We start from the raw sequence: 27470 nt of genomic DNA, 5'->3' as shown, positions 1-27470 counted from the left end.
ATAAGAAAGGAAGGAAATAAGGGAAATTAGAAAAGATCCGGTTCAGGTAGCTGTATTAAAACCCAAAGGCTTTATCTTTTTACAAACCAAACACACACTGTAAAAACTAACAGCAGCCCCAAAAAACAAGTACTCTGATTACTCAAGGCTCCACCAATCAGGACGCCCCAGAGGAAGGGCACATCTAAAGATCTAAAAAAAATGAAATAAATTATTATAAGAAAAACTTAGTAAGATGGAAGGATAGAAATTAATGAGGGAATGATAGAAGGTCACAAGGAAAGAGAAAAAGGGATAAAAAGAGAGGAAGGAAGGACCGAAGAATGAAAGGAAAAGGAGAGAGGAGTGGAAGGAACAAATAAAGGAAAGGAAGCAAGGATGGTAGGTAAGAAGAAAAGGACAGAAAGATGAAAGCAGTCGCAGAAGAAAAAGAGAAATTGGCGAATATAAGAACAGAACAATTTTCTGCCTTTCATCCTCATACTTCTGGGTTCAGCTGTTAACGACCAAAGACTCAGAAATCATCAAACTCCGCTTCGTGGTTCCAAATATCTGCTTCTGGTCTTCAGACCAATCAACATTTAAAAATTCAGCATTTCTGCAGAAGCTAAAGCGTGTGTCTCAGTAACACTCGGTCATTCTGAAGATCTCCTCCCTGGTGTGTCAGCTCTACAGTTCTTCTGGATCTTTCCACTGATTCTTTGTTGAGTGACAGAACCGCGTGTGTTTACACACACCTCCTGTTACGTTTCATGAAACCCTTAATGATGTTAATTCTCTTGGTTTTGTCCACAGACGTCCGTTTAATGAGGTCGGCGTCCTCGGGGAGCGAGACGATGGTCCACATCCAGACCTAGCGAGAAGGTTTCCCCCTCGGCTGAAGCCTCCAGCTGACCTTCTCCGTCCACATGTTCCTGCCCAAAGACAACTAGCTCCATAGAAACTTGTTTTCCGAGCGCTATAAAGTTCCAGCATGGACAACCTGATAGACTTTGACCAGCCGTCCGACGCCTCGTCTCTCTGCGTGGAAGCTCAGCGCCGCACAGACGCCTTCTCCCCTGAGCCGCGGGCGTCCGTCCAGCAGACCCCGCTCCTCCCAGAACCCCTGGCGCCGACCAGAGCCGGCGCCCAGCGTCCGCCGGCGGAGGGACGCCACGACGACAGCGATGCCACAGAGTCTGCAGACAGCGAGAACGACATGGACCCGCCGTCCCTGAAATGGGAGCTGAGGAGGTCCTCTTCGTCGTCGGCTCACAGCGGCGAGGACGCAGACGCCGACGCCGTGGAGAGGAGGCGGTTCATGAAGGCCTACGTGGAGAAGGTGTTTCACGGAAAGTAAGGAGGAGCTGTGCTCTATCTTTAGACGGTATTTAAAGTGACATTTATGACGTTGTCATGGGGGTAGGGATGCTGTTTATTGGGCGGGACGTCGGCTCCGTGGGTCAAGCTGTCCAGATGTAACAACAGGAGGCGTGGGTTTAAAATAATGGCAGGGATACCAGACATTTACTAAAAATGTGTTTAAAACATACTGTATGACATTAAATTAGACTAAACATGTTTATTCTAACGTGATTTAGCTAATGTTCTTAGTTCAGGTAACCAGAATGATTTATTCTTGTCAAATGCCAGACTTAAGACTTCCTCTGTTTGCATTCAGAATTCAGTATAATTGTCTTTGAACTGACTTGACCTAGACTCAATCTAGGCCTGGACAATATAGGGAAAAAAAGCATATCGATACAATAGAAATCGTATTAATTGATAGTGATAATTATCAACAAATTAAAAGCATATATTTTAAGTGTAGCCCTGGCCATTGTATGCTGTCGCTTAGCAATCTATTTTTAGAGACAGACACAAACTCTGAATTCAAACTCAACCCTTTATTCAAGCAACTTTTCACCAAAACTTTAAGTATTTAAAAAAGAAAAAAGAACGCATGCTCTCTGAACTCTTTGAAGGGGGCGGAGCTTGGTTCCTGGGTCTGCGTTGTGATTGGTTGGGAGGATGTAATGAATGTAATATTAACCTACATGGCTAGAATGCAAAAAGAAGGAAAACTGTTATTCTACTGAACCTTTTATTGATCCTTTTTGTTCTTTCATTAATATACTTTTATCTATGAATTATCGTCCAGCTCTAAGTCAATCTACAAGCTTCTCTCAATAGTTTATTGGAGTTTTGTCCCATTCCTTCTGACTGAACCGGTCTAACTGGGTTTTTTTTTATCCCCTTTCTACAGGACAGAGCGCCTCTAACATTATTTCAGCTGTATTGTTCTGCAGAACCTCAAACACGTTTTCCTGAGGTCAGACACTGATGTTGGATGAGGCCTTGGCTCCTGGCCTTGCTCTAATTCATCCCAAAGGTGTTCCTCACCAATGACTTTCCGGACCTTTCCTTGTTGCATTAGTGCGTATTGTTTAGAGTTGGGTTTCATCTAGGAAGAGCCAATTCGATACGATTCTCGATACATGGCTCAGCTTGATGTAATTTGATATCGATATCAAATCACATCCAATATCAATATTTATTACTTTCAAATTAATGCTCAGTCATTCAATCAGCAAAACTAGCCAAATGTTATATTTATGTTCAATTCATTGAACACTGATATATTAACAGGAAAATAAAGCATTTGGTTCAATGCATTTAATATTTCACAGAAACCAAAAATGTGCCCAAACGTCTGATTTTAAGGACGAAGGTGCTTCTAAAATCCTGTCGGCCGTTCCGCAAATTTGTCTCTCTTGCTCTTCCTCTCTGTCAACGGTAATGGCGTGCTGTGATAACGCCCCCTAGTGGTTGGGAAGTATATTGGTATTGAAAGACTGACTATTGATATTGAATAGTTTATAAAAACATCAATATTAATCTTTGTATCGATTTTTATGCACAGCCCTAATATTGATGGGCGATTATTGTATTCTGTGCATTTGTTATTTTTACCGTACAAGAATTTTTTTTATTTAACCTCGGCAACGTTAAACTTCACATGATGATGCTTACAAACCGCTGCAGGAGCAACAATAATTCTCTACGTCAAAGCTCCCTACCTGCTGCCAGAGAGAAGACAGAGCAGAGACACAGAAGCTCACATTGATCCAGGAGTACTTTATATGTTGTATGTTAATATAATCCGTCTTCCCTGGATGATGTCACAGCTAACAGAAGGTCAGACCAGGTGTACCTTCTATTAAGAAAAAAAAAGACAGAACAAAAAGTTAAAAGCTGAAATGACAACAGTCATTTCAATGCAGTGCAATCCAAAACTGGAGAACAGTATTCATCGTTGCCTTTTACACATTCCTTCTCAGCAAAAGCCAGCAGGGCGCTTTCTAGGAACCCTTCTTCTCTGAGTCCTCCGCTTTAGGCCGATTGGATGTCCTGGTTTTGTCTCCCAGAATAACCAGAAACATTCAGTCTCGTTAAAAACTCATGACCCACCAGCCGATCCCCTCCGGGGGACGACTGTCAGGGCGAAGCGATTCTCCAAATACCAGGTCACTTTGTGTCCCGTAGGTTAGACTTCTCCCTCTTTTTTGTGTTTTCCTGCTCTTCCTTCGTGTCCTGACCTAATAATCGTCTGGGGACCTGCTGCTCTGCCGTGTTTCCATCCAGCATCGTCATCAAATTAACCCTCTTCACCTCCTTTCGGGATGGTGAAGTCCTCTTTCGTTGTATTTCTCCGTGAAATAGCCAAAATAAAGGGATGCAGAGACAAGTCAAACTCTGCATGTCAGCGAATCTGGCAGTGGGGGACGTGAAAGGCTGCCGCACCAAAACGTTTCCCACAGATTTGATGAACTAAGCTAAGCAAGTTTGTTTGAATACTGTGTTTTTTTGTTTTTTTTGCAGGGAGGACTTTGACCAGGAAGAGAAGGCGAGGTTCGGAGAGCTGTGCAGCGGGGAGAACGGAAAAGGCAGGGAATGGTTTGCCAAGTACGTCAGCGCCCAGGTGAGCGCGTCCAGACGTCACGCCTGACCTCTGACAAATACCATAAAATCATCATGAAGCGACGCGTTTAAAGAGGAGCGACAAGACTCCAGTGAGCCTGAATCCTGAAACTCCCCAAGAAAAGGACACCATGTTGCCTTTTATTAGTCCACACCTAAACTAATTCTCTACCGTTACATTTTGTAACCCTCGAGTGCTTTGCTGAAGAGGTACGGGAAAAGTGAGAGAGAAGTTGGAGCATCCTGGTATTATCAAAAGACCGACGGGACCCAAATGTCTGTAGTACATATACTACACACACTGCTAAAACGGATCTAAAAAATAAGTAAAATGTTCTTAAAATGTGTGTTTTTTGTCCTAGATTTGAGCAGGTAAATAATATTATCTGCCAATGGGATGAGTATTTTTGACCCCTAAAATAAGATAATTAGACATCCTGCACTTGAAATAAGATGACGGAGATGAGTTGTTCCTATTTTAAGTGCAAAAGTCTTATTCCACTGGCAGATCATCTTATTTACCTGCTCAAATCAAGGACAAATACACTCATTTTAAGAAAATATTACTAATTTTTAGTTCCGTTTTTGCAGTGCAACTCACTAATGTCGCCCCAGAAGGTGCAGAGCTTTAGGGCAGGAGTAGAAAAGATGAGCCCAAGTCCTGCACAGCAAAAACTGAACTAAAAGTAAATAAAAAATGTCTTGAAATGAGTGTATTTGTCCTGATTTGAGCAGGTAAATAAGATGATCCGCCAATGGAATCAGTATTTTGACCCCTAAAATAAGGTAATTAGATATACTGCACTTGAAATAAGATGATGGGGAGGAGTTGTTCCTGTTTTAACAGCAAAGATCTTATTCCATTGGCAGATCATCTTAGTTACCTGCTCAAATCAAATTTCAAGAAAACTTTACTTATTTTTAGTTCTGTTTTTGTAGTATGCAATCTGATCTTCGTTCATCTCTGGTGGCAGAAAATAAATTTGTTTAATTTAGTGGATTATTGACCTTGAACTGGACAGCTGTGGTCTAAGTAGAGCCAGTTTTCATCCAGTTCGATTCCCTGGGTCCATGACGCATGTAGAATCTCGTCCCCAGAGTCCAGGCCTCTTTAATATGATACAGAAAGGGTTAAAGGATCTAAAGAGGTCAGCAAAATGAAGAATTAGATGTTTGGATGTGGAGGATTTATCTTTTGTTATTGGGAAATAAATAAAAATGAATAAAGAGATCTTTAAAAGTGGGGATGCACGATATATCAGCATTAATATCGGTATCAATCCGATTAGGGCCGATATTAACAGCCCATGTTTATTTCCTTCTAGTCGCCCTTTGTGCCTGTGTTTCAGGCATGGGAGGGGGTTGGTCATGTGGTTTATGGTTCGCTAATGTGAAAGTCATGCGTCACAGACAGGATTGTGGGGGTTTTAAATGAAGCAAAGTTTATTTTTTAAAAAAGCAGCGTGTAAGTCTGGACTATAACATTAAAAAATTATCAGTTCTCAGTCAAGGCAAAAGTTCACCATCACTGAAGTATAAATGTGTGTGTGCGTATACAGACACACATCGGTTATCAGACATAACAGCAGTATTGATATCGTATACCGACACCGGTCCAAATTTTCATATGGGTGCATCCCCATTTAAAAGGTTTAAACTCAGGGTCCGCAGCAGATCTCGGTTTATTTTGTTCTAACCGAGTCGTCCTGTCTTCACAGCGCTGCCACTCCAAGTGTGTGTGTGAAGCCACGTTCTACAGGCTGGTCCAGTCCTTTGCAGTCGTGCTGTTTGAGTGAGTTGGTTTGGGTTTTTTCTTGTTTTCACTGCATGTCACTGGAAATAATGCAGCAGGTGTTGGTGCCGCTTCCAATAAACCCTCCTGTTCCGCTGAACAAGTTCCTCTGTAACATTTTAATGTGTTATAAAATGCTCCATAAGCTCTAACGGCCCGGCGGTGTTTAATTAACTGGAGGTTATGGATAATTTAGGGAAGCTGTTGTGGTTTGTGTAGCACAAATTAATGCATAACTAGAATATTCAGTTTTAAGGTCCTATATATCGGGAGAAAAAATTAAAACTAGAAAAAGCTGTTCCTACGCAACAGCGAGTGAGAATGCTAATCTGCAAAATGATTTGAGGAGAAGATGCAGACGTTTCATGCAGAAGAGAAAAAAGCTGAAAAACATTTAAGAATTTGAAAAATTTGAAGAAATTGAAAAATTTGAACAATTTGTAGTAGTAGTAGCAGTAGTATCAGTAGTAGTAGTAATAGTAGTAGTAGTATTCAGTAGTAGTAGTTGTAGTAGTAGTAGTAGAAGTAGTAGTAGAAGAAGTAGTAGTAGTAGTATCAGTAGTAGTAGTATCAGTAGTAGTAGTAGTTGTATCAGTTTTTAAAGAATTTGAAGGAATTTGAAGAATTTGAAGTAATTTGTAGTAGTAGTAGTAGTAGTATCAGTAGTACTAGTAGTAGTAGTTGTTGTATTAGTAATAGTAGTAGTATCAGTAGTCGTAGGAGTAGTATCAGTAGTAGTAGTAGTATCAGTTTTTAAAGAATTTGAAGGAATTTGAAGAATTTGAAGGAATTTGTAGTAGTAGTAGTAGTAGTAGTAGTAGTAGTAGTAGTATCAGTAGTACTAGTAAAAGTAGTTGTTGTATTAGTAGTAGTAATAGTAGTAGTATCAGTAGTAGTATCAGTAGTAGTAGTAGTATCAGTTTTTAAAGAATTTGAAGGAATTTTGTAGCAGTAGTACTATTAGTAGTAGTAGTAGTAGTATCAGTAGTACTACTACTAGTAGTAGTTGTATTAGTAGTAGTAATAGTTGTAGTAGCAGTAGTAGTTGTTGTAGTAGCAGTAGCAGCAGTAGTATCATTGGTAGTAGTAGTAGTAGTATCAGTAGTAGTAGTAGTAGTAGTAGTAGTAGTATCAGTAGTACTAGTAGTAGTAGTTGTTGTATTAGTAGTAGTAATAGTAGTAGTATCAGTAGTAGTTGTTGTAGTATCAGCAGTAGCATCAGTAGTAGTAGCAGTAGCAGCAGTAGTATCATTAGTAGTAGAAGTAGTAGTAGTAGTAGTAGTAGTAGTAGTAGTGGTAGTAGTATCAGTAGTACTAGTAGTAGTAGTAGTAGTAGTATCTGTTGTAGTAATAGTATTGGCATCAGTTGTATCAGAAGAACTAGAAGGAATTTGAAGAATTTGAAAAATTTGAAGGAATTTGCATTCATTTCAATGGGAGCAAAAAACGCACAAAAAGTACAAATACTTCAAAAAGTATAAAAGGTACCATAACCATGAGACATAGCAGTAATGTCGAGAACGAGCCGAACGTTTTGGTACGAAAATCGTTGAAATCGGTTGAAGTATGCAGGAGTAGTTAGACGCACAAAAACGTACGGAATAATAATAATAATAATAATAAAGAAAAACAGGAAAACAATAAGTGAGAATGCTGTATAGCATTCTCACTGATAAGCTCTTAAAAGGAGAACAGTCTAACTGCAGGACAACAAAACATCACATAATACAGAAGGGGATTGTTAAATTAACAAAAAACCGAGCTGACATGCAGAACACTGCAAAAACAGAACTAAAAATAAGTAAAATTTTCTTGAAATGAGTGTATTTGTCCTTGATTTGAGCAGGTAAACGTGATTATCTGCCAATGGAGAGAGTAATTTGTACCCCTAAAATAAGATAATTGGATATAAAGCACTTGAAATCAGTTGATGGAGATGAGTTGTTCGTATTTTAAGTGCAAAAATCTTATTCCATTGGCAGATTATCTTATTTACCTGCTCAAATACAGTACAAATACACTTATTTCAAGAAAATTTTTACTTATGTAAGTTCTGTTTTTGCAGTGAAGTACAATGATGTACTGCTTTAATGCTTTCACAGGAATTCAGAGAGAAAGCGGCAGCTGCTGATCAAATGCACTGATTAATTGATCATAATCAGCGTGAGGACCTCCAGAAAAGCAGGAATTTGGTCTGTTTGCTGCTCTACAGCATGCAGATTCAAGTTGACGCAACGTCAGCACCAGCATTGACCTGAAATCAAATGAAATGTGTTTATAAAGCACATTTTAAGCACGCCTGGATCTGATTTTAAATGTTGTTTAGGGTCCCGGGTTTTAGGTTTAGTTTCTGCTTTGTTTGGTTTATAAGCGGGGAAATGTTACGTCGTCCACACAGAAACTTTTATAAAACGATTGTGTTTTTGCAGATGTTACCAGATGGACGACTACAGCCCGGCTAAAAACCTCATGACCATGTGCTTCACGTATTACTACATCGGTAAGACCCAGGTTCTGTCTGGAAACCTCCTTTTTCCAGAACTTATTGGTTTTCTGCACCTGGTTCGGTTTAATAGCCATTTTTTATACTTTTTTATTGATGTGGCTCTAATAATAATCAAGACCTTTAGAAATGTTTTTAAATATAAAGATAAAAGAGTTGCTCTAGCGATTTTGTCCAGGTTTTTCACGCTATATTGACAAAGTTTCCCCAACAGCATGTGACTAATGATTCAATGAATTATTATTATAATTAAGGGTTAGGTTTCTTTATTTTCCATTATTTTGGAATGTTTTATCCAAAGAAAATGGTTTTAGGTCTTGGTTATTTTATATTCATCTTTGAATTTATAGCACTTTAACTGTACAACATCAACAAATTATACAGCATATTTACACTTAATAATTTATACTTTTTTTCCAATGGGGTCGAGTCGGGTTTGCGGCTCTAGGCGATGACGATGTCTTTAGAGGTCCATAGCTCGGCCAGAGTTTCCCGCAGAAACACCGACCAAAGTTTAAAAAGCTCAGAGAAAGTTGGACTTCACCTAACCAAAGAGGCATTTTGATCCTTTGTACAGTTTTCATACAGTCGTGGTTTAAGTTTGACTGTAATCCTGTTTAGGTTTGTCTAATGAGGTCTCAGACTCTAGGTGTGGACCCTGTGAAATATTAAGATTTTGGTTCAAACTGCCTTAATGGCCACATGTTTCGTCCCCACGTGGACACACTGCAAAAACGGTACAAAAATAGGTAAAATGTTCTTAAAGTTAGTGCATTTATCCTTTATTTGAGCAGGTAAATGAGATTATCTGCCAATGGAATGAGTAGTTTGACCCCTAAAATAAGATAATTAGATATACAGCACTTGAAATAAGATGATGGAGATGAATTGTTCCTATTTTAAGTGCAAAATTCTTATTCCCTTGGCAAATCATCTTATTTACCTGCTCAAATAAAGGACGAATACACAAATTTTAAGAACATTTTACTTATTTCTAGTTCCGTTTTTGCAGTGCAGTTTATACGTCAGAACGTGAGGATTTCTGTCTACTTTCACCTGGTGTGTCTCTGACTGACGTAGGACTCGCAGTTTTCGCTACATCAGCTCCGAACTATCCTTCCCAAAGGTCAATTATCGGGTCTTTTTAACCCATATAGAATCATAAAAATGGACGTGGATGGTCACCAGAAGGCTCTGCCGTTCACGGGTCAAGGTTTTTTTTTTGTTTTATGTGACTTAGAGTTTCACAGAGACGTTTTTGTTTGAGGCTTAAACTTTTTCCTGTGTTTCTGTCTGCCTCAGTAATGCGATGGCCCTGTTGGCTCTCCCGCCACTCTGATGCCCCAAGAAAGGAGGAAAGCCATTTAATTTCCTTTTAGTTTCATCTTTTCAGCCTGTGAGATTCAATTACTCCTTTTATTTTTCCAATTCTTTTAAAGAAAAAACACAAGTCTCGGTTGCTCCTAAGGGAACAACCAGCCGTGCATTGCAGCGTCAGCCAGCTGTGTTTGCACCAGCGAACATCGGTGAACATCAGTCACCGCTGCTGATTCAGACGCGTCTGCTTTGCCCTGTGGTTGTTGCAGCAACACCACAAATGGAGGCCATGCTTATGCAAGCAGGAAGCCTTGATTAGTGCACCAGCGTGACACATCGCGTTGCATCAACACGCAGCGGACTCTCCAGGTTGCTCCACCTTTGCGTTATTCTTTGCATCCTGAAGTAAACCTGCAGCTTTTATTCGGACGTGAACGCCGTTGCAAACAGCAAAGAAAGCCGATCCAAAAAAAAGGAGTAGCTGCGTCTCTCTGGCTGTTTGTTGAAAGGTTTGAGCTTTTCTTTCCCAGCCCACTGAGCTGCAGCTGGTTAAGGTGTTGCTAGAAACTGCAGCCAAACCTCAGACCTAGCTGTTTTTTTGTTTTTTTTAACCTGTCTGCAGAAGCTGAACCACAGACGGCTGCTGGTAAATCCTCAAAGGCTGTTTTCAGCCTGCGGGGCTTTGAAAGCTTAACTTTTTTTCTTCAAGGCTGTCGTGTGTGACTCTCCTGTGCAGGGAAGAGCCCGCCGTCTCCCTCTGACCTGCTGGAACGCGGCGTGCCTCCGGCGGGTCTGGACTCCTACCTGAACAAGGCCAACTCCTGGCTGTCAGGAAAGAAGGACGCCGCAGAGCGCCTCCTCAAAAACACGTCCAAAACCGACGTCAAAGGCTTCTTCGGAGGCCTGGAGAGCAAACTGAGGAGCTCAATGGCTCCCAGGTCCGAGTGAGTCTCCTTATTTAAATTCATTTCATCCAATCCTTGTCGTGTTGCTCCCTTCCTGACCGACAAACTGTTTTCTGATGGCAGTGACGGCCCCGTCGAGATGAAACCCAAGTCACCAGGTATAACGCAGCGCAAAACTCGCCTCCTCCTCCTGTTTCCCTACTTTTAGCTATTAGATGTAACTGGGTATATATATATATATATATATATATATATATATATATATATATATATATATATATATATATATATATATATATATATAGAAATAAACCCCTGAGTGTTTTTTTCTTTCTTTCTCCAGAGTCGGAGGCTCCGGAAGAGAAGAAAGGAGAAAAGGTTTATCTGTACACTCACCTGAAGCAGCAACCCATCTGGTAAGAAGAAAGAGAGTCCTGAAATGTGATGTGGGAATGAAATAAGACAAGAAAAGAGTTTTTAGACATTTATCACATAAAACAGGAAGCTGTGCAACCCCTGCCGTTTAAAAACGTAACATAACTCTACTTACTTTGTTAGTTCTGATAGGAATTAGGAATTTTCTTGATAACACCAGAACCTAATTTGTTTTATTGAAGCTGTTTCCAGGGTAAACATGTAGAACTAGTCTTGTTTGTTGTCCGTCTGTGCGGACTGATTGTACGAAGATGTCACTTGTCTAGAAACCAAAGCAACGCTGGAGCCGTTTTTATGGGTTTATTCAACCCTTCCTGTGTTTGTCCAGACCATTTTACCCCAGAAAACCTTAAACATGTAGTTTAAAAGTGGTTAGACGTTGTCAAACAACACAGGAGCTGCTGTTGTTTGGGTGCTGGTATGTCCTGCTGGTTTCCCTTTAAGCCCTGATACTGCTGACGTCAGCGTTATCCCCACCTACAGGTGAGGCGGCGTTACTACAGCCTTGTTTTTTTTAATAACCTGGACCCTGTGTGGACACATTTCTCTATTCACAAAGTAAGAAACAAAAGCTGGGCGATACCGAGCAAAAATAATATCTCAATATTTCTAGGCAGAATGCCGATATACGATATTTATCTCGATTTGCTTTTCTTTTCATAAAGTTATTACAAAAAGGTGAATCAGAGCTTTGTCTCACATTTTTTTTACAAACAGCTGTAAATAAATAGGAGAAATAAATGAAAAGTAACCTGCTGGAAAACAGAAGATTCCATCTCGATATTTTTAAAATCTCCATATATTGCTCAGCCCTACCCTCCTGGTTGATTCCCTCCTTCTCTGGAGAGCAGGAGGGCGGGGAATCCACAGCACCCGTTATTTATTTTCTACTTCAAACAGTTATAGTTAACAGTTTTTAAAGGGCCGTTTGTGCTTGAAAGTGGCTGAACTAAAACTATTGTGCCAAGGAGCAAAAAGTCCTAAACTGTGAGGCAAACGACTCGGTGCCAGTCACCAAATTGCAAACAGAGACACATTCACTTACCTTCAGAGGGCAATAAGTTTTTCACTGGTTGGTTCAGTAACATTTTATACATTACCATAACTTTATTTATAAGGCGTTTGTTTCCGCCATTGGCTGTTTTTAAAGTGCCGTACAAAACTACAAACTAAAATCTATTAAAAAACACTTAAACAATGAAACCAGTTTAAAACAAAAGCCAAGTCTCGCTAGTGCTAAAAGGCCAAAAATAATAGTAAGTTTTAAGAGTTTTAAAGGTAAGCAGTGAAGGAGCCTTTCTGATCCCTTAATAAACGAAGAAAATAAAGAAATAAATCCCTTGCCAGTCCCACAGAGGGTGAATTTGTCTCAAGCTTTAACCGATCCCTCAGGGAGCAGAATGCTGCCATACGGGGAGCAATCTGTGGTCATGGGTCTTGCTCAGGGACCCAGAGGGAAGTTTCAAACTGCTGACCTTTGGTGCCTTTCCAAGATGCAAACGCCCGTCTCTGTGATCAGTAGGCCACCACACCCACATGAAATCTGCATGACTGCTGAAATTAGGCAACGGCTCTGAAGAAATCCCCCATGAACCGACGTGCAACAGGCTTTTTGAGCTTTCTTTAGCCATTAGCGCTCATTTAAAAAGCCGTTTACTCAGAAACACTTCTCTGCTTAATATTATGTCCTAAATGCCAACAAACAAGGAGCTCAGATCTAATCTGACAGAGTGTGTCTGCATCTTGCCTGCGTGGGTGAGTTTAGGACAGATTTATCCCTCCAGCCATTTTTCTGGGTCAAGATCCTCGCATTTGGGAAGCGCAGATGTCAGAACCAGATGAGCAACTCTACGCGTCCTCTAAAGCACCGGTGTTCGGCATCCAGTCCAGTCACTTAATCGGGTTATTAGCAGGACTTAGTAGGACCTGAGTGCTTGAGGAGGTCGAACGGTCCTTGGACTCAGGTGTGGTGGACTGAGGACACGTCTGGGAGCTGCAGGACGGCGACCTTCGGGGACTGCGGTTTGACCACTGAGCTATACTACACACTGGAGTGCTAATCGCCCGCTAAGCCACCAGCCGCCATATTGGTACTCCCTATTTTCCCCCAGTAACTAGGGAATATGTGCGCTACAGCATCGAATAACGAGGATTTTCTCATGTTCAGGGGGGGCTTAAGACTTTTAAAATGTCAAATGCCATATAGTTTTATGTTATGCTCTAAAAATCAAGTACTGAGAAAGTCATGTGCTGAAATATTTTGCATTTTATTCATTTAAATATACACATATAACATTTATAAATATATAAATAACAATATACAAAAACATAGATTTACATATATGTATACATATATATACATGTACAAATATGCATATATACATATATGCATATTTAATATGAATAACATGTAAAATATTTCAGCACCTAATTTCCTAGTAGTTGATAGTGTTAGTACATCCACTGACTGTAGAATTACCTGTGAAACGTTTTCACACAGCCAGAAAACTGCTTGTTGTTGCAACCAAATCCTATGGGATTCTGTGAGAGTAGGGAGTAGCAAGATGGCGGCCAGTGACTTCAGGTTTTTGGCAAAATCAGCACTCCAGTGTATTATATAGCTCAGTGGGTTTGACACCCCTGCTGCTGCAAAGCGCTGCAATGGGACTCGGATCAGGGCGAGCTGCGTTCAGCACAGAGAAGCTTCGGGTTTTGATCGGCCTTCCATGTTGTTACGACCTGGCTCAAAGGCCATGTCACATTCAAGGCAAGCTTTTGAACAAAACACAGCTGCCTTGAATACACGCTGCGTCTCCCTTTTTGTTATGGCCTTTTGAGCCAGGTCGTAACAATTGAGGGCTTGTCCGCCAGTTTGTAAAGATGGAAAGCTTTAATCTTTTCTAGTAACGTCTCAGTTGAGTCTCATTGGCTCACCGTCTTGAGATCAGGACGATTTAATTGGCGTATGTTTTTGGTGTATGCTGATTAGAGGATGAAGTCCAGCTTTCTGTTGGTCAAGGTAACCAAAGTTAGTGTGTTAAAGTGCTGTTTGAATTAGCAAAATGTTGATCTGTGGTTCTGATTGTTCAGCTGGAAGACCCTCTTTAGGTTGTGTCTGTTTGCTGTTTTTGTAGTGTGAGTTTAAATGGTTTGAGCAGTTGACTCGTATATGTGGTGTGTCTCCCTTTTTTGTTATGGCCTTTGGGCCAGGTTGTAAAAATGTATTTATTTTTATTAATTTTTTTGTAAATAACACGAGAAAAGAGAAATTAAACAAAGCACGCTGGCCGTAGCACATGTGCATCAGCGTCTGCTGCGGCTCATCGAACTCCATCAACCATGAAGACGGTAACGTGTTCCCTCTGTGGCAGGCACACGCTCAGGTTCTGGAACGCCGCCTTCTTCGATGCCGTCCATTACGAGAGGAGGAAGAGATCTCCGACCACGAGGTGAGTCAGGAGGAGGCGTGTGGAAACGCTTCTGTTGTTTGAGGAAGTTTTCAGGATCTGTAAAGTCCTCTGTCTCTGCCTCGCCCTTCTCCGCCCTCTCTGACTAAGCTGTCCTTTCTCACTCTGTCTTCTTGCTGACTTTAACCCTTTGTTTCCTTGTACCTTGCTACCGGGCAGCGGAGCGCAGGACGCAGAGAGCAGCGAGAGGTCTGTCCTTCCTTTAGTCCGCTGCTCTAACGAAGGCAGAGATGCTCACAGAGAGAGAAACTAATTAGGAAAAATGTGAATTTTAAAGGAGGTGGGGCAGCGCGGTATGTCAGACATGTTTGTTTTAACGTAGAGAGCAAAGAGGAAACGTGCTTAGTAAAGCAAAGAAATCCTAATTTTCCTACATGACAGCTTGCTGGTGAAGATTCTCAGTCATCCAGGTCATGGTCATTCCAAAAAAAAAAAGTAAAAAACAAAGCAACTGGACTTGTTTTCCGTAGTTGAAGATGTTTCGCTTCCTCTCCAGAAAGCTTTCTCAATTTAAAAAGTCTGGAGTAATGATGAGTACCAAGCTATATACCACTGCCAAAACAAGCTTGTAAATGAGTTTTTGGGATTTGTGGCAGGTTGGTGGTATTTGAGCAACACAAACAGCTGACGCGGTTCAAAAGAACTACAGATAAAAACCCTGGAGTTTGATCCAACAGGAAGACAAACCTTTTCCTGGAGCGCCGAGGAAGTTTCAGCCGTACGTGGCAGACGTCCCACAATATGACGCCGCCACCACCGTGTTTAACTGTTTGCTTGCTCCTCTTGTTAGACATTTAATCCAATCTAGAGGGATTTTTTTTTTTCAGAGATATCTTTAATCCCACTACAAACAGACCGTTTTTTGCTGATGAAGTGTTTTGTTTTTTAATTCTTGGTCGTTCTTTCATAAACGTTAGCTATGATTACTGTACAGATAGTTTGAAATCTGACATCTGAAGCTCTCCAGACTTGAATCTGGTAGTTTTTCAGCCTTCAGGGTGCGATCAGTCCTCTTTTTGAACGACGTCTGCTCGTTTGGTCGGGCCTTTCCAGGCTTCTTGAAGTGTTATTTTTCCCTCATTTTTCTGGGTGTCGTGGTGCTTTCAGGGATATTTCAGGTTTGGTTTGGTTTTTGTAACAAATTTCTGAAGCTTCTCTTGAGCAGCTGCGTCTAAGAGACGCTGGTACGTCTCTTAGAGTGCTGCACGCTTTAAAACATCATCAACAAACCTCTGTCTGTTTATATTATGAAGCGGAGAGCTCAGAAGACCTGATGAAGACGCTGCAAAGAGCGTTCATGGTGCACAGTTGGAGATACTGCTGGGATTTAGCAAAAGTGAGCCGGCAAAGCGACAAAAAAAACCAACCTGAACTTAGTTCCTAAGTTTTTCCTTTTTCCTGAAACAGCAGCTGTGCTTCCAGACAGTTTTACAGCTTTTGACCTGGCCGGCTGACATCTGGAGGACGTGTTGGACAAACCGCCTCCCAAACTTCCCTGCACCTTATTTACCTGCAGCCCCTTGGTGCAGAAGGCCCTCAGAGGTCCTAAAGAGTCCCTGATGAGGCGTGCTGGATCTTTAATGACAAATAACTGGGTTGTTCTTCTAAGGTTTCATCTTAGAATATCTTGCATTTGTTAAACCAGTCAGTAGACAACAGGAAGCAAAGGCCTCCTGGAAGGCTTTGACGTGAGTTTTGTTGCGCAGCGTGTGGTAAGAAGGAGGTAAAGGTCCCATCACGAGTGGATGCCGTGGCACAAATTATAAGGTTTTCTTTTAAACATGTCCTTCCTCGTGTAGTTAGACTGAATGAATTATGGTTCTTCACTGGATTCTGGTTATTGCTTTTGATATTTGTGGCCGATCTTGGTATCCTGGCATGCTGTTGTGTCACGCTGCTGCTGCTGCTGCTGCTTCTGTGATTCCTGTGTCGCCCCCTGGTGAGCAAACACACCACAGCCACAGTTACCGCAGACGGAGGCTGTGACATTTTTATACGGAGCAGTCGAGTCTGAAGGTCCTCTCTGCTTCTTCACAGCTCACCGCATGTTCACACCAATAATCTGTCTGCAAATCAGACGCCTTCTCCATCTGCATGCTCCCTCCGCTCGCCTCTGTTTCCTCTGCAGGACACGCCCACCAGCACCTCCAACATATGATATGATGCTGGGATCTTTGATTTGATTTTATTCTGTTTTTGGACCAAAGCTACCCCAAATCAAACGTGAGCTTTAGTTTTAGCTGTAAAGTGTTTAGTCTCAACACCTCGATGTCTGCAGCTCCAGCGTCTGAAGAGACGTGTTGTCCGTCTCCCGCTAGACGTCCCGTTCTGCTCAAAGCGTTTCAGAACTGCTCCTTCAGTGCTTAAAGTTTAAAACATGATACAACTTTACATTTTACCAGGGTTCCCACGGGTCCTTGAAATCCTTGAAAGTTTGTGAATCTGAAAAAATAAATTCAAGGTCCTTGAAAGTTTTTGAAAACAGCCAAAAAAAACACCTTGTCCTTGAAAGTCCTTGAATTTTTTTTTGTGGGGTTGAAAGTTCACACGGATGACGACTCGTGTCATTATTTTACTACCACACAATCTTTTAAAATTATGTTGATTCCGCAGACTTTTAATTTGCAAAAGTACGTTGTCTCTTCTTCGTTAGTTGCTAGGCTACGGTTTAGGCCTACGTGCGTCCAATAGGTTACATTCACGCAGTGTTGCCAACTCAGCGACTTTGTCACTATATTTAGCGACTTTTCAGAGTCAAAGTCAAAAACTAGCTTAATCAAAGATGAAAGTAAGTGAAACAAATTGATATAATTCTGAACATCTCAATGCTGCACTTTTTTCCATAAAATTCCATGAACGGTAGGCTAATGTACATCTTATATGTAATGTAGTATGGCATAGCCATGTACTGTGGATATAAATGTAGGCTATGAATATGATCAATATCAATGTAGGCTATAAATTAAATCCACTTTCTTGCATTGCTGCTGACCCAACAACTTCTATGCCGTTTTGTCTTTTATTGAATTTGCATTGTATTAAAATATGATAACCTATTCAGCGGTCACAGTAGGTAAATGCCGCCACGTGTGGTCCTTGAATTTGAGGAAATTGGTCCTGGAAAGTCCTTGAAATGTCCTTGAATTTGATGTTCACCAAGGTGTGGGAACCCTGTTTTACTGCATGTATGTGTGTGTGTGTAAAAGTCTAAAATTAGACATCTAAACTTTATTATTTCAGGTCCTTCAGGAACAGACTTAGAAGCTTTACTAATTACCTAGTTAGCATCAGCAAGTTTTAATCTAAATGTTTAAATTAAAGGTGTTTCAAGAAGGAAAATTCACAATTCACCAGAGGCTTTAAATGCATTTTCAGCCCAATCACTTCTAATCAGAGGAGACAACTGGCCTTCTTTGGCTCTTCTGTGTTTTCTGTGTCAGATATGATGGCCTAAAAGAAACCTTTAATTCCTGTTTTCCTAGAAAAACACAGATCTGAACTATAATGGACGGGAGTGAAGGTCTTCACTAGCAGGAAAGAAATACATTTTAACATGCAAGCTGCACATGCGGAGAAGAAACAGTGGTTATAAAATGCTGAATATTTAACATGGTGATAATAATGTGACATTAAGGTGAACATTCTTATGAAAAGAAAACGTTAAACTGCGATCACGTAAAAGTGATAAAAAGGACAATTTTAAGCCGTTAAAACTTTTAAATGCGGTTTGTGCTGGAAACTGTGGCTGAGCTGTGGAGCCCCAAACTGGGCCGTGGTTTCACTGATCCGTTCACCTTTTGCTGTGTTTTTCTGTAATTTATCTTCAGTGTGATAATCAGTCAGTGGCCGGCCTCGTGTCTCTGTTGTCCGTGATCACAGGCATGAAAACCTTTCCTGCTGCTGTTGTTTTTTTTTTTTTCTGCTTCTCGTCTGCTTGTGATGGACAGCGATGATTCTGAGTGAAGGAATCATTGTTTGTTTGGCCGGCTGACTCATTTCATGGGTGAGAAACGTTCCTCTGCACCAGTTCACAGCTCCGGGGTTGGGTGTCGTTCTTAATGCTTAAAGCTGCACAGCGTCAGACATCCTGTGGTGGGTTTTATTTCCGCCGCTTGCCTCTCGCCGCCCTGAACAGTCTGTGCTCGATGCTGCTTTGACACCCAAACCTGACCTGTTGCTGCGGGGAAGCTGAAAGGACCAATCAGAGGTCGGCGCTTGATTGCAGCTGTGTCTGATCTGCAGGGAGAAGTGGGACCACATGACCCAGGAGGAGAGAGACGACAGCTCCAAAATCGACGAGAACATCGCTTTTGGCCAGCTGGGGTAAGGAAGTCTGTCAGTCATAAACAGGGATGAGAAGAAGATATTTAAATTAAAGGAAGGTATGCGTATTATTGCAACAGCAAACAGAACTGAGCCAAAGTCGGGTTGCCTCCGACCTAAACCTGATTGTGCATATTTGGTAAAATGTTCCAAGTAATTTTGAGATTTCAGACCAGTTGCTTGGTCATCTGTTGTGAAATTTAAAATGTTGTCCAACCTCTCAGAATCTCTCTCTCTCTATCTTCTAAACTTAACTCTGTAACTTTGAGCAGCTCACAAAAACACTCAAACCTCTTAGACCCGCCCACGTTTAAAGCCTCAAACCTAAATCCCACTTAGAGTCGCGCAGACCGCCCCTCTGGGTCCCTGGATGGGTTAAATGCAGGAATCTACAAAGTTGCAATCACTAAATAAAGATTATTATTATTATTACTTTTTTTTGTACAAATAGAAATCTGCAGTTTGGTCTGCAGAGCCAACGTTTACTGCAATTACTGTTTTCTTCTTTTAAAAACAGATCAGGATCAGACTTTTCCCAGTTGCATCTAGGTCTGGAACATGAATTTGCTTTGATTGTGTCAAACTAATTTCTATATGGGGCCACTTTGGCATCATGAAGTCATTAAAAGGGCCGCTTGCATGTGTAGAGACGATACTTTTCATTTCGTAATTTCATTCCAGTTCACTCAGTAGTATAAAAAATGCACAGTAACATAAAAGAACCACTCTTAGGCCCAGTTTATACAGTTTATCTGCAAAAAAAAGTTGATATTAGGGTAGGTTACACTTACAGGAGGCACAGTTTTAGCCACTTTATACACTATAAAAGGATATATGCCTTTTTTTTTGGCTTGAAGGGCCAGATTTGGCCCGCGGGCCTTGAGTTTGACACCTGTGATTTAAACCATTCATTCCAGCTCTGAGTGTAGTTTTAGGGTTATTCTTCCTGCTGTAAGGCGAAACCTCCACCTCTGTCTTCAGACTTCTGCAGTCTCTGGCAGGAGACTTAAAAACAGGAAACAAAGAAGGCGCGCTAATCTCTAAAAGACAACACGTTCCAAATGTTGGGAGCCGCAACAGAAAGCTCAATATCCAAAAGGATATAAGTGTTTGCATGAAGCTAAAACATATTATTTAGAGGCAGGTAAATCTTCGGGGGAAGGAGAGTCCATGTTTTCTAAGAGTCGACCCCAAAAGGGGAGAGGACCAAGAAGTGAGCTCTGACGAACCTCACAAGAAAAAGAGGCTGACATTTGAGATTAATCCTAAATGTTCTGTCACGCAAATAGAAATGAAGCCACTTCTCTGACAGGCCTCCACAGGACCGCTGTGGTTTTTAGCTCTTCGTCTTTAGGTACTGACCTCATCCCGATCCGTTTAAAGTTGCTGCTCTGGTGATGCATACAGAAGAAGTTGTTTTTGTAGTATTCTTCTTTTTTTTTTTTTTTTTTTTTAACTGCTTGGTGCTGTTTTGTGTTTTCAGGACTTTCACCCATAACATGCTGGCCTTCGGTCTCAGCAAAAAGCTCTGTAACGACTTCCTGAAGAAGCAGGCGGTCATCGGGAATCTTAATGAAGGTAAAGCTTTAAACGACGCGTTACACTAAATCTTAATAGTTTGTTTCTGTAGCAGCGAGGAAGCGTTCTGTGTCCGTCCGCTGATCCAGCAGCTTGTAGACGTTCGTTTCGGTGCAGCTCTCTTGAGGTCGCACCAAAGCGTCTCAATCAGGTGGAGGTCTGGACTTTGACTAGGCCATTTGCACCGTTATTCTTTGTCAACCGTGTTTGGGAACATTTCCAGCCTCCCTCAGGGATCCAGCTTATAATTCTACACTTTTCTCCCATTTATCTGCTCCAACCTGGTTCAGTTTTTAACAAACCAAACATCGTGCACCCTTGCAGAAAGTCCCATTAGATCTTTGTGGATCGAGTCATTTCCATGATCTGTGTTTTAGTACATGATGACCCAAGTGTTTTGTTTTATCAGGGTTCCCGCGGATCCTTAAAAAGTCTTAAAAGGCATTAAATTCTGTAACTTAAAACTAAGGCCTTAATTGGCATTAAAATGTCTTAAATCAGTCTTTCTTAGGTCTTAAATTTGTTACCAGATACCAAAATAGTTTATTTTAGTAGGGAACAAAACAAAGTTTGAGAATTCAGTTCAGTAGTTGTTAAAAATATATCTGTAATTTGTGTTTTTTAGCTTTCTTCCTATATGAAATGTTTTTCAAATTTTTAAACATGTCTACTGGGCCAGAAAGTAATGGTTTATGTTAAAATAAACATTTGGGTGAAGTTGTCGCATCCAGGTTTTTCTTGTTTATCGTGAATTTGGTCTTAACTTTTTATTTCAAGTGGCATTAAAAAGTCTTAAAAAGTCTTGAATTTAACTTTCCTTATGCTGTAGGAACCCTGTTTATAGTCGTCGTATTCTTAGCTATTTTCTTTTTCATTGTTTGATTTTTCTTATTCTACTTTTTTATCTCTGACACTGTTCTTTTACCATTGAGCTGTTTTGCTTGTAAAGCCCTTTGTGCAGCTAGAGCTGTTGGAAATGTGCTATAAGAAAACATTTGACCTTGAGTGGCCGATAAATGTACTTCAAGCAAGAGTAGCACTACTTTAACAAATACTTAAGTAAAAGTAAAACATAGTCAGCTAAGAAATTACTCAAGTAAGGGAAAAACCTTTGAGTAAGAAGGCCACTCGAGTACTGAGGAACTGATATAACATGTAATTAAATATTGAAAAATTCTGTGATTGGACAGACAGAAATATATTATATAGATGTTGACCGATATTTTGGGCCAATCCATTAGCACACTAAGGTTCAAAATTCACTTTTCTTTTTATTTATTTTTTGTTTAATTCATGTTTAAAGCTATTCTCAGGAAGGTCATTTGCGCTACAAAAGCCTCATACTGCTACGTAAAGTGCACAAACATTTAAGTGTTACGTTTGTTTTAATTGTTGTATATTCAAATGTTCTACATTGTTTGCTATCCATTGTTAATATTTTTGGTTGTTTTGTTTAATTTGAGACTGATGTAACATTCGTTTATCACGTAAATCGGGGAAGTAAAAGCAATATCGGGTTCAAGAATCGGCCCCAAAAAAATCGGCAGCACATGTCGGGGATCGGTTTGGCTGATGTCAGAATAATCGTATCGGCACCGAATTGGTCGATTTCTATAGTTATGTCTAAATTCTGGTACATTAAAGGCTAAAATAAAAAACAAAAAATAACATGATTACAAAACAACAAAGAACCCCTTTTCTGAATAATTTTTTTCAACATTTAACTTGAAAGCGATACTTAGAGCAGTTAATGTATATACAGTATGATTGAACAGTGCAAAGTACTTCCAATGACAAAATCTGCTGTTTACTATATGTTCATTTAAACTCCAAATGGCTGAACGAGCTCAGATGATAGAAAATAACATTAAAACAACAAAGCTTGTCTACAAACAAGATGTCTCACTTCAACATCAGCTGTAGATTTGTTTCGTTAAAAACAAGTCTGCTCTTTGATCACAGAGGATAGAGTAGCCAAACATTTTACTAAAATAAGAGCAATACTTCTTCATAATATTACCCAAATAAAAAGTACAGTGCAGTGAAACCACTCCTAAAAGTACATTTTGTTCAAAAAATTTACTCAAGTAAAAATAACTGAGTAAATGTAACTAGTTATTACCCACCTGTACTCGGATCTCTGCCTCTACTTTTGATGGTTTCTATCAACAAACTGTTGGATAACAACAACAGGTTCGGCTCTAGATCTGCTGTTTTGGCTTATTTCCTCTGGCTTCCTGTCCATTTCACCTTTTAATCGGATGTTCTGAAGGTTAAATGGATTTTCTTTGGGTAGATGCTCCTGGACAAATCAAGGAGCAGATTGAAGACAAAAACATCTTCAAACCCATTTAGACTTATTTGGTAGTTTGGCTTTTAGATCGGCTTGAAGCAAAATTAACTAAAAGGAAGTAAAATCTTCTTGAAATTAATGCATTTGTCCTGGATAATAAGGTTATTTGCCCCTAAATAAGATAATTAGATATACTGCACTTAGACGATGGAGATGAAGGTTTCCTATTTTAAGTTCAAAACACTCATTCTGTTGGCAGATATTATTAAACCTGCTCAAATCAAGGACAAATACACTCATTTCAAGAAGATTTTACTTACTTTTAGTTGCTTTTTGCAGTGAGTTCTGACTTTTTTTTTCTTTTGTTTTTGCATCACGGTCTTAAAAGTCCTTTCACTTCTGCAGCACTTTGAGTAAACATTTTTGTCGTCTAATAAATAAACTCAAACAGATCATCAGAATGGTTGTTTTTTTTTCTTCTGCAGAGCAATACAAGCTGCTGAGCGACCACATTGACAAGATGGCGGCGGAGTGAGTCCGAGGACGGCGCCGGTTTCCCCTCCAGCTCGACGTCACTCCCCATATTTATGTTGTCCGGTGCTGAAACCCTTCGTCTGCTGTGCTGGACGTCTTCTCTGGGAATATGAGCGATAATCTGCCACCATCAGCCGCTCATATACCGGAACCAGAGAACGAGCGGCCGCCATGTGTTCATGTGCAGATGTCCAACATGGCTTCTGGTGTGATTTCCTGTCAAACGCGTCTCTTTTAAGGATTCAGCATATCGTGATCTGATGTTCAGACGTTTATTTATTTAGTTGTTGTATTTTTATATATGTTTTGTTTTTTGCTGTTCTGTAGCTTCTCCCTTGTAAACTGACAGACACAAACGAGTAGGACGTTCACTTCGATCAAAGCTGTAATCTGCCCAGGCGTTCAACACAAAGGTTTTACGCCAGCTTCAGCAAACCCGATCTGGTTCATCTCAACGACAAAACAAAAAAAAAAAACTTTTAAAAATGACGTTAAGGGGAAATTTTACACACTTCAATCTCACTTTAGCTGCTTTAACTCACACACTCAGATTTATCCCGCCTGCCAAGTGCCTTTTGTGGAAGTGATGATCATTCCTGACCCTCGCCGCGCTCCGTCCCACTTCCAGGTGACTTCATCTCCTGGATCCTGCTGCATGCTGCATGTCCAAACCCAGTGAGCTGCTGTTACCTTGTCCTGCCACTAAGGGGCAGCATCGTGTCACAGACATGACTGAAGCTCCAGGCTTCATACATTAATCTCTGGTGTAAATATACATGTTCCTCTTTAAATGTTGAAGAATTAGACGTAAAGCTGTCTGTAGCGCCCCCACGTGTCCGTCTGAGGTAGTTTTTTCCGTGTTCTCTGTGAAATGTAAAGCAGTTGCTCTGCAGCTACATGTTTAAATCGATCCGTGTGAATAAGCGTCGGTTCATTTAGAGCAGAAATGTAACTGGATCTGCACCTGTCCGACCTGACCTGAGGTGTCGGCCGCTGTGTTGTACATGTCAGCTCACGCTAAGCCCTTTGCACTACATTTACTCTCTTCATGTCCGCCCATGAGTGTTTCTGGGCCTTAAAGTGGAAACTGTACGGACCGCTCAACGTTTAACTCATGTAATCAAATCCAAAAACCGGGTGATTAAATTGTGAATATGATTTAAGGAAAACAAACGTCTCCTCTGTGGTTGTCTTCGATCCACCATGAGAGTTATCTTAATCAGCATGGAGGACGCAAAAGAAAGTTTATCTTGACTTCCAATTAATGGCATCTAGCAAAGAATGACTTTTTTTATCACCAGAACAATATTCAAAGTCAGCTGAGAGAGGATATATAGATATATAGATATATTTATAGGTGCAACACTTTGCTGGAGTACCTCCAGTCAGAACTGCTTCAAAATGCAGCTTGTTTACTGCTTTTTAAACATGTTTAATAGTTTTAGTGTTGCAGGTTTTTCTGTGACCTTCTAGAATCTAGACCCATCAGTTCTGCTGGAAAACATCAAAATGTGCAACTCAGGCTGAAACTTTGTTGTGACTTTTACAAAATTATCTTTCATTCCTTTCCACATATCCTTCCTTTTTCCTTGTATTCTTCCTTCCTGATAAGGCGTCCTTCATTCCTCGTGTCTTTACTTTCTTTAGTCCTTCCTTTTTCCTTTTGTTCCACCTTCCTTTAGGTGTCCTTCTTTTTTTTGTCCTTTATTCCTCGTTCATTTTCTTTCAACGTGTCCTTCCTTTCTTTTCACGAGTCCTATCTTCCTAGTGCTCTTCCTTCCTCTGTCTTTCCTTCCCTTGTCCTCCCTTTCTTTCGTTGAGTCCTTCCCTCCTTGTGTCCTTCCATCCTTATTCCCTTCCCTCCAGTGCCTGTTCAAGGTAGAAACATTTGTCCTAAAGTCACGGTGAACTTTATTTTCTTTTTAAGATATAAAAGAAAAGTCTGGAAGTTTTAAACAAAGAAATGGGAATAACTCCTGATGATTGCTGCCTCCAAAGTTGCTCTAAAATCTCACTAACCTTTGATTAAAAAGATGTTCGACTGAAAAAGGGTTTTTCAGTCGAACATCAATCACATGTGGCCACCAGAGGATTGTGAACATTTATGCAACCAGATAGTTGTACTATCTAAAAATATATATTTACATCTGGTTTTCAGAATAATGGTACAGGATTAATGTCAGATTATATTTGAAAAAGGCCAGGAATGACTGTTAATTAAATAAATTATTATTTTTCCCATCACAGCGACGTACATTTCAACAGGGAACGTTACACTTTCATAAGCTTCCAAGCAGTCGGACCTTACTGTAGCCGTCTTGATCTCTGCACGTCCATAAACTACATATTTGTGTTTTTCTTCGTAAAATGTGGGGTGCTACTATTAAAAAATAGCATAATGGTCAATTGGAGAAGAAGCTGATTAAAAAAGTTCAGTTTTAAAAGTGAAGAAAAATAAGAATTGCTGTGATTTTTTTCAGAGCGTTGTTTTCCTGCAGGGATCCGTTTGGCTCCCAGGGGTCTTAAGTGTGAGTTTTTCTGGGAGCATCTCTGGGGGTTTATACTGCAAGCCGAACACATAACCCAAATAATTTTCTAAACTATGAGAAAACGTTGTGGGGTTTATTTATTCTTGCGTCCAATTCCAGAGACACACAAACAGTTCTTTGATTATTTGACATGATTTAAATAAACCGGGGCCGTGACAGCGACTCCAGAAGAGAAACAGATGCGACAGGAAAAGCCTGAACCTGTTCCTGCGCACTTTGGTTTTGTGTGCAGCAGTAAGAGCCGAGCGTTGATGGAGACAATGTGCTTCAGACTCAGAGGCTCGACCTTTCTGCCATTTCCAGCTCGCCGTATAAATAAACAGCAGTCACGCCAGCTGCGCTCTGATTGGATGCCAAGCAATGAGCTGTGAAAGACCCGTCAGCGGTGTCACACTATGAGCGCCCTGCTCCGTCTAATTCATGCCAGACCTCGGCACAGTCATGCAACATGGCGGGGCGACACTCTCAGGCCCTGTTCAGGCTTTTAGGTTTAGATCCGTTTGATGTCATGGACGTACGGCTGCTATTCCTGGGTTTACAGGAGGGAAGCGGGACAAAAGTCACAGATCGAGGCAGCAGACTTTCCAACTAAGACTGGAATGAGATGGGAGCGTCAGCAGGCCTGCTAACATCAATGCTGGGAAGCAGCAAGGAGATAAGCTGCTGAATGCTGATTTGCACTGTTGCCTTTCAGCAAGATGGTCCTGGGTTCAAATCCCAGCCTGGGGTCTTTCTGCATGGAGTTTGTATGTTCTCCCAGTGCGTGTGTGGGTTCTCTCCGGGTACTCCGGCTTCCTCCCACAGTCCAAAAACAGGTAACTTTACATCAGAGACGACAAAAATCACATGTGGGGTTCCCCAAGGGTCCATCCTGGGTCCCCTCCTCTTCAATATCTACATGCTCCCTCTAGCTCAGATCATAAAAATAACATCAGCTACCATAACTATGCAGACGACGCACAGCTCTACATCACCATGTCACCAGGTGACTAAGAACCAGTTCAAGCTCTGAATAAATGCCTAAAAGAAATCAATACGTGGATGTGCCAAAACTTTCTTCAATTGAGTAAAAACAAAACTGAAGTAATCATTTCTGGACCAATAGAGGAGAGATCATAAGTTAGCACACAGCTTCAGTCGCTTCAGCTAGGAACCACTGATCAGGCCTGAAATCTGGGAGTAGTGATGGACTCAGACCTGAACCTTCAAAAGCATCTAAAGACAATTACAAGGTCGGCTTTCTATCACCTGAAGAACATTTCCAGGATTAAAGGACTGATGTCTCAGCAGGATCTGGAAAAACTAATACATGCATTTATTTTTAGTAGAATTGATTACTGCAACGGTGTTTTCACAGGTCTGCCTAAAAAGTGGATCAGAACGCTGCAGCTGATCCAGAACCTACTGCCTGCGTCCTCACTAAGACTAAGAACGTAGAGAACATGGACCCGGTTCTGAAGTCCTCACTAAGACTAAGAACGTAGAGAACATGGACCCGGTTCTGAAGTCCTCACTAAGACTAAGAAAGTAGAGAACATGGACCCGGTTCTGAAGTCCTCACTAAGACTAAGAACGTAGAGAACATGGACCCGGTTCTGAAGTCCTTCCATGGCTCCCTGTATCTCAGAGAATAGACTTTAAAATCCTTCTGTTAGTCTATAAATCCCTGAATGGCTTTTAGGTATCTCAGCTCTTCCACACATGAATTAAATGATTGCATGACGTCCTCAGTAGTCACCAGGAGCTGCAGCGGCCTGTTAATCACCCATTTATTTGTGGAGTAAAGGAAACACCTAGAACATGCAGGACAGAGA

General features: G+C 40.8%; 1 protein-coding gene across 2 annotated transcripts; it reads left to right on the top strand.

Annotated features, from left to right (window-relative positions):
- The first annotated feature begins 804 nt into the window (after window positions 1-804).
- On the top strand, window positions 805-24276 carry kiaa0513 (KIAA0513 ortholog). 2 transcript variants are annotated; one of them, XM_036126050.1, is made up of 12 exons: window positions 805-1335; window positions 3862-3961; window positions 5679-5752; window positions 8182-8252; window positions 10309-10516; window positions 10601-10635; window positions 10821-10893; window positions 14284-14361; window positions 14539-14568; window positions 18622-18702; window positions 20186-20280; window positions 23059-24276. In XM_036126050.1, the coding sequence occupies exons 1-12, from the start codon at window positions 974-976 to the stop codon at window positions 23106-23108; spliced, it is 1257 nt and encodes a 418-aa protein (XP_035981943.1). In that variant the 5' UTR covers window positions 805-973; the 3' UTR covers window positions 23109-24276. The 2 variants fall into 2 exon arrangements, with proteins under 2 accessions (XP_035981943.1, XP_035981946.1); XM_036126053.1 differs by lacking the exon at window positions 14539-14568.
- The last annotated feature ends 3194 nt before the right edge of the window (window positions 24277-27470 follow it).

The sequence above is a fragment of the Fundulus heteroclitus genome, chromosome 2, assembly GCF_011125445.2.
Source record: "Fundulus heteroclitus isolate FHET01 chromosome 2, MU-UCD_Fhet_4.1, whole genome shotgun sequence".
Classification (NCBI taxonomy): domain Eukaryota; kingdom Metazoa; phylum Chordata; class Actinopteri; order Cyprinodontiformes; family Fundulidae; genus Fundulus; species Fundulus heteroclitus.
The sequence above is the reverse complement of the archived record's forward strand: the minus strand, read 5'-3'. Positions and strand labels throughout refer to the sequence as shown.

Excerpts from the sequence above, each read along its gene's own strand:
- kiaa0513 (XM_036126050.1), top strand. The coding sequence starts at position 974 with ATGGACAACCTGATAGACTTTGACCAGCCGTCCGACGCCTCGTCTCTC. Across the intron at positions 8,253-10,308 it reads CTTCACGTATTACTACATCG|GGAAGAGCCCGCCGTCTCCC; the intron begins GTAAGACCCAGG and ends TCTCCTGTGCAG. Across the intron at positions 14,362-14,538 it reads AAGAGATCTCCGACCACGAG|CGGAGCGCAGGACGCAGAGA; the intron begins GTGAGTCAGGAG and ends GCTACCGGGCAG.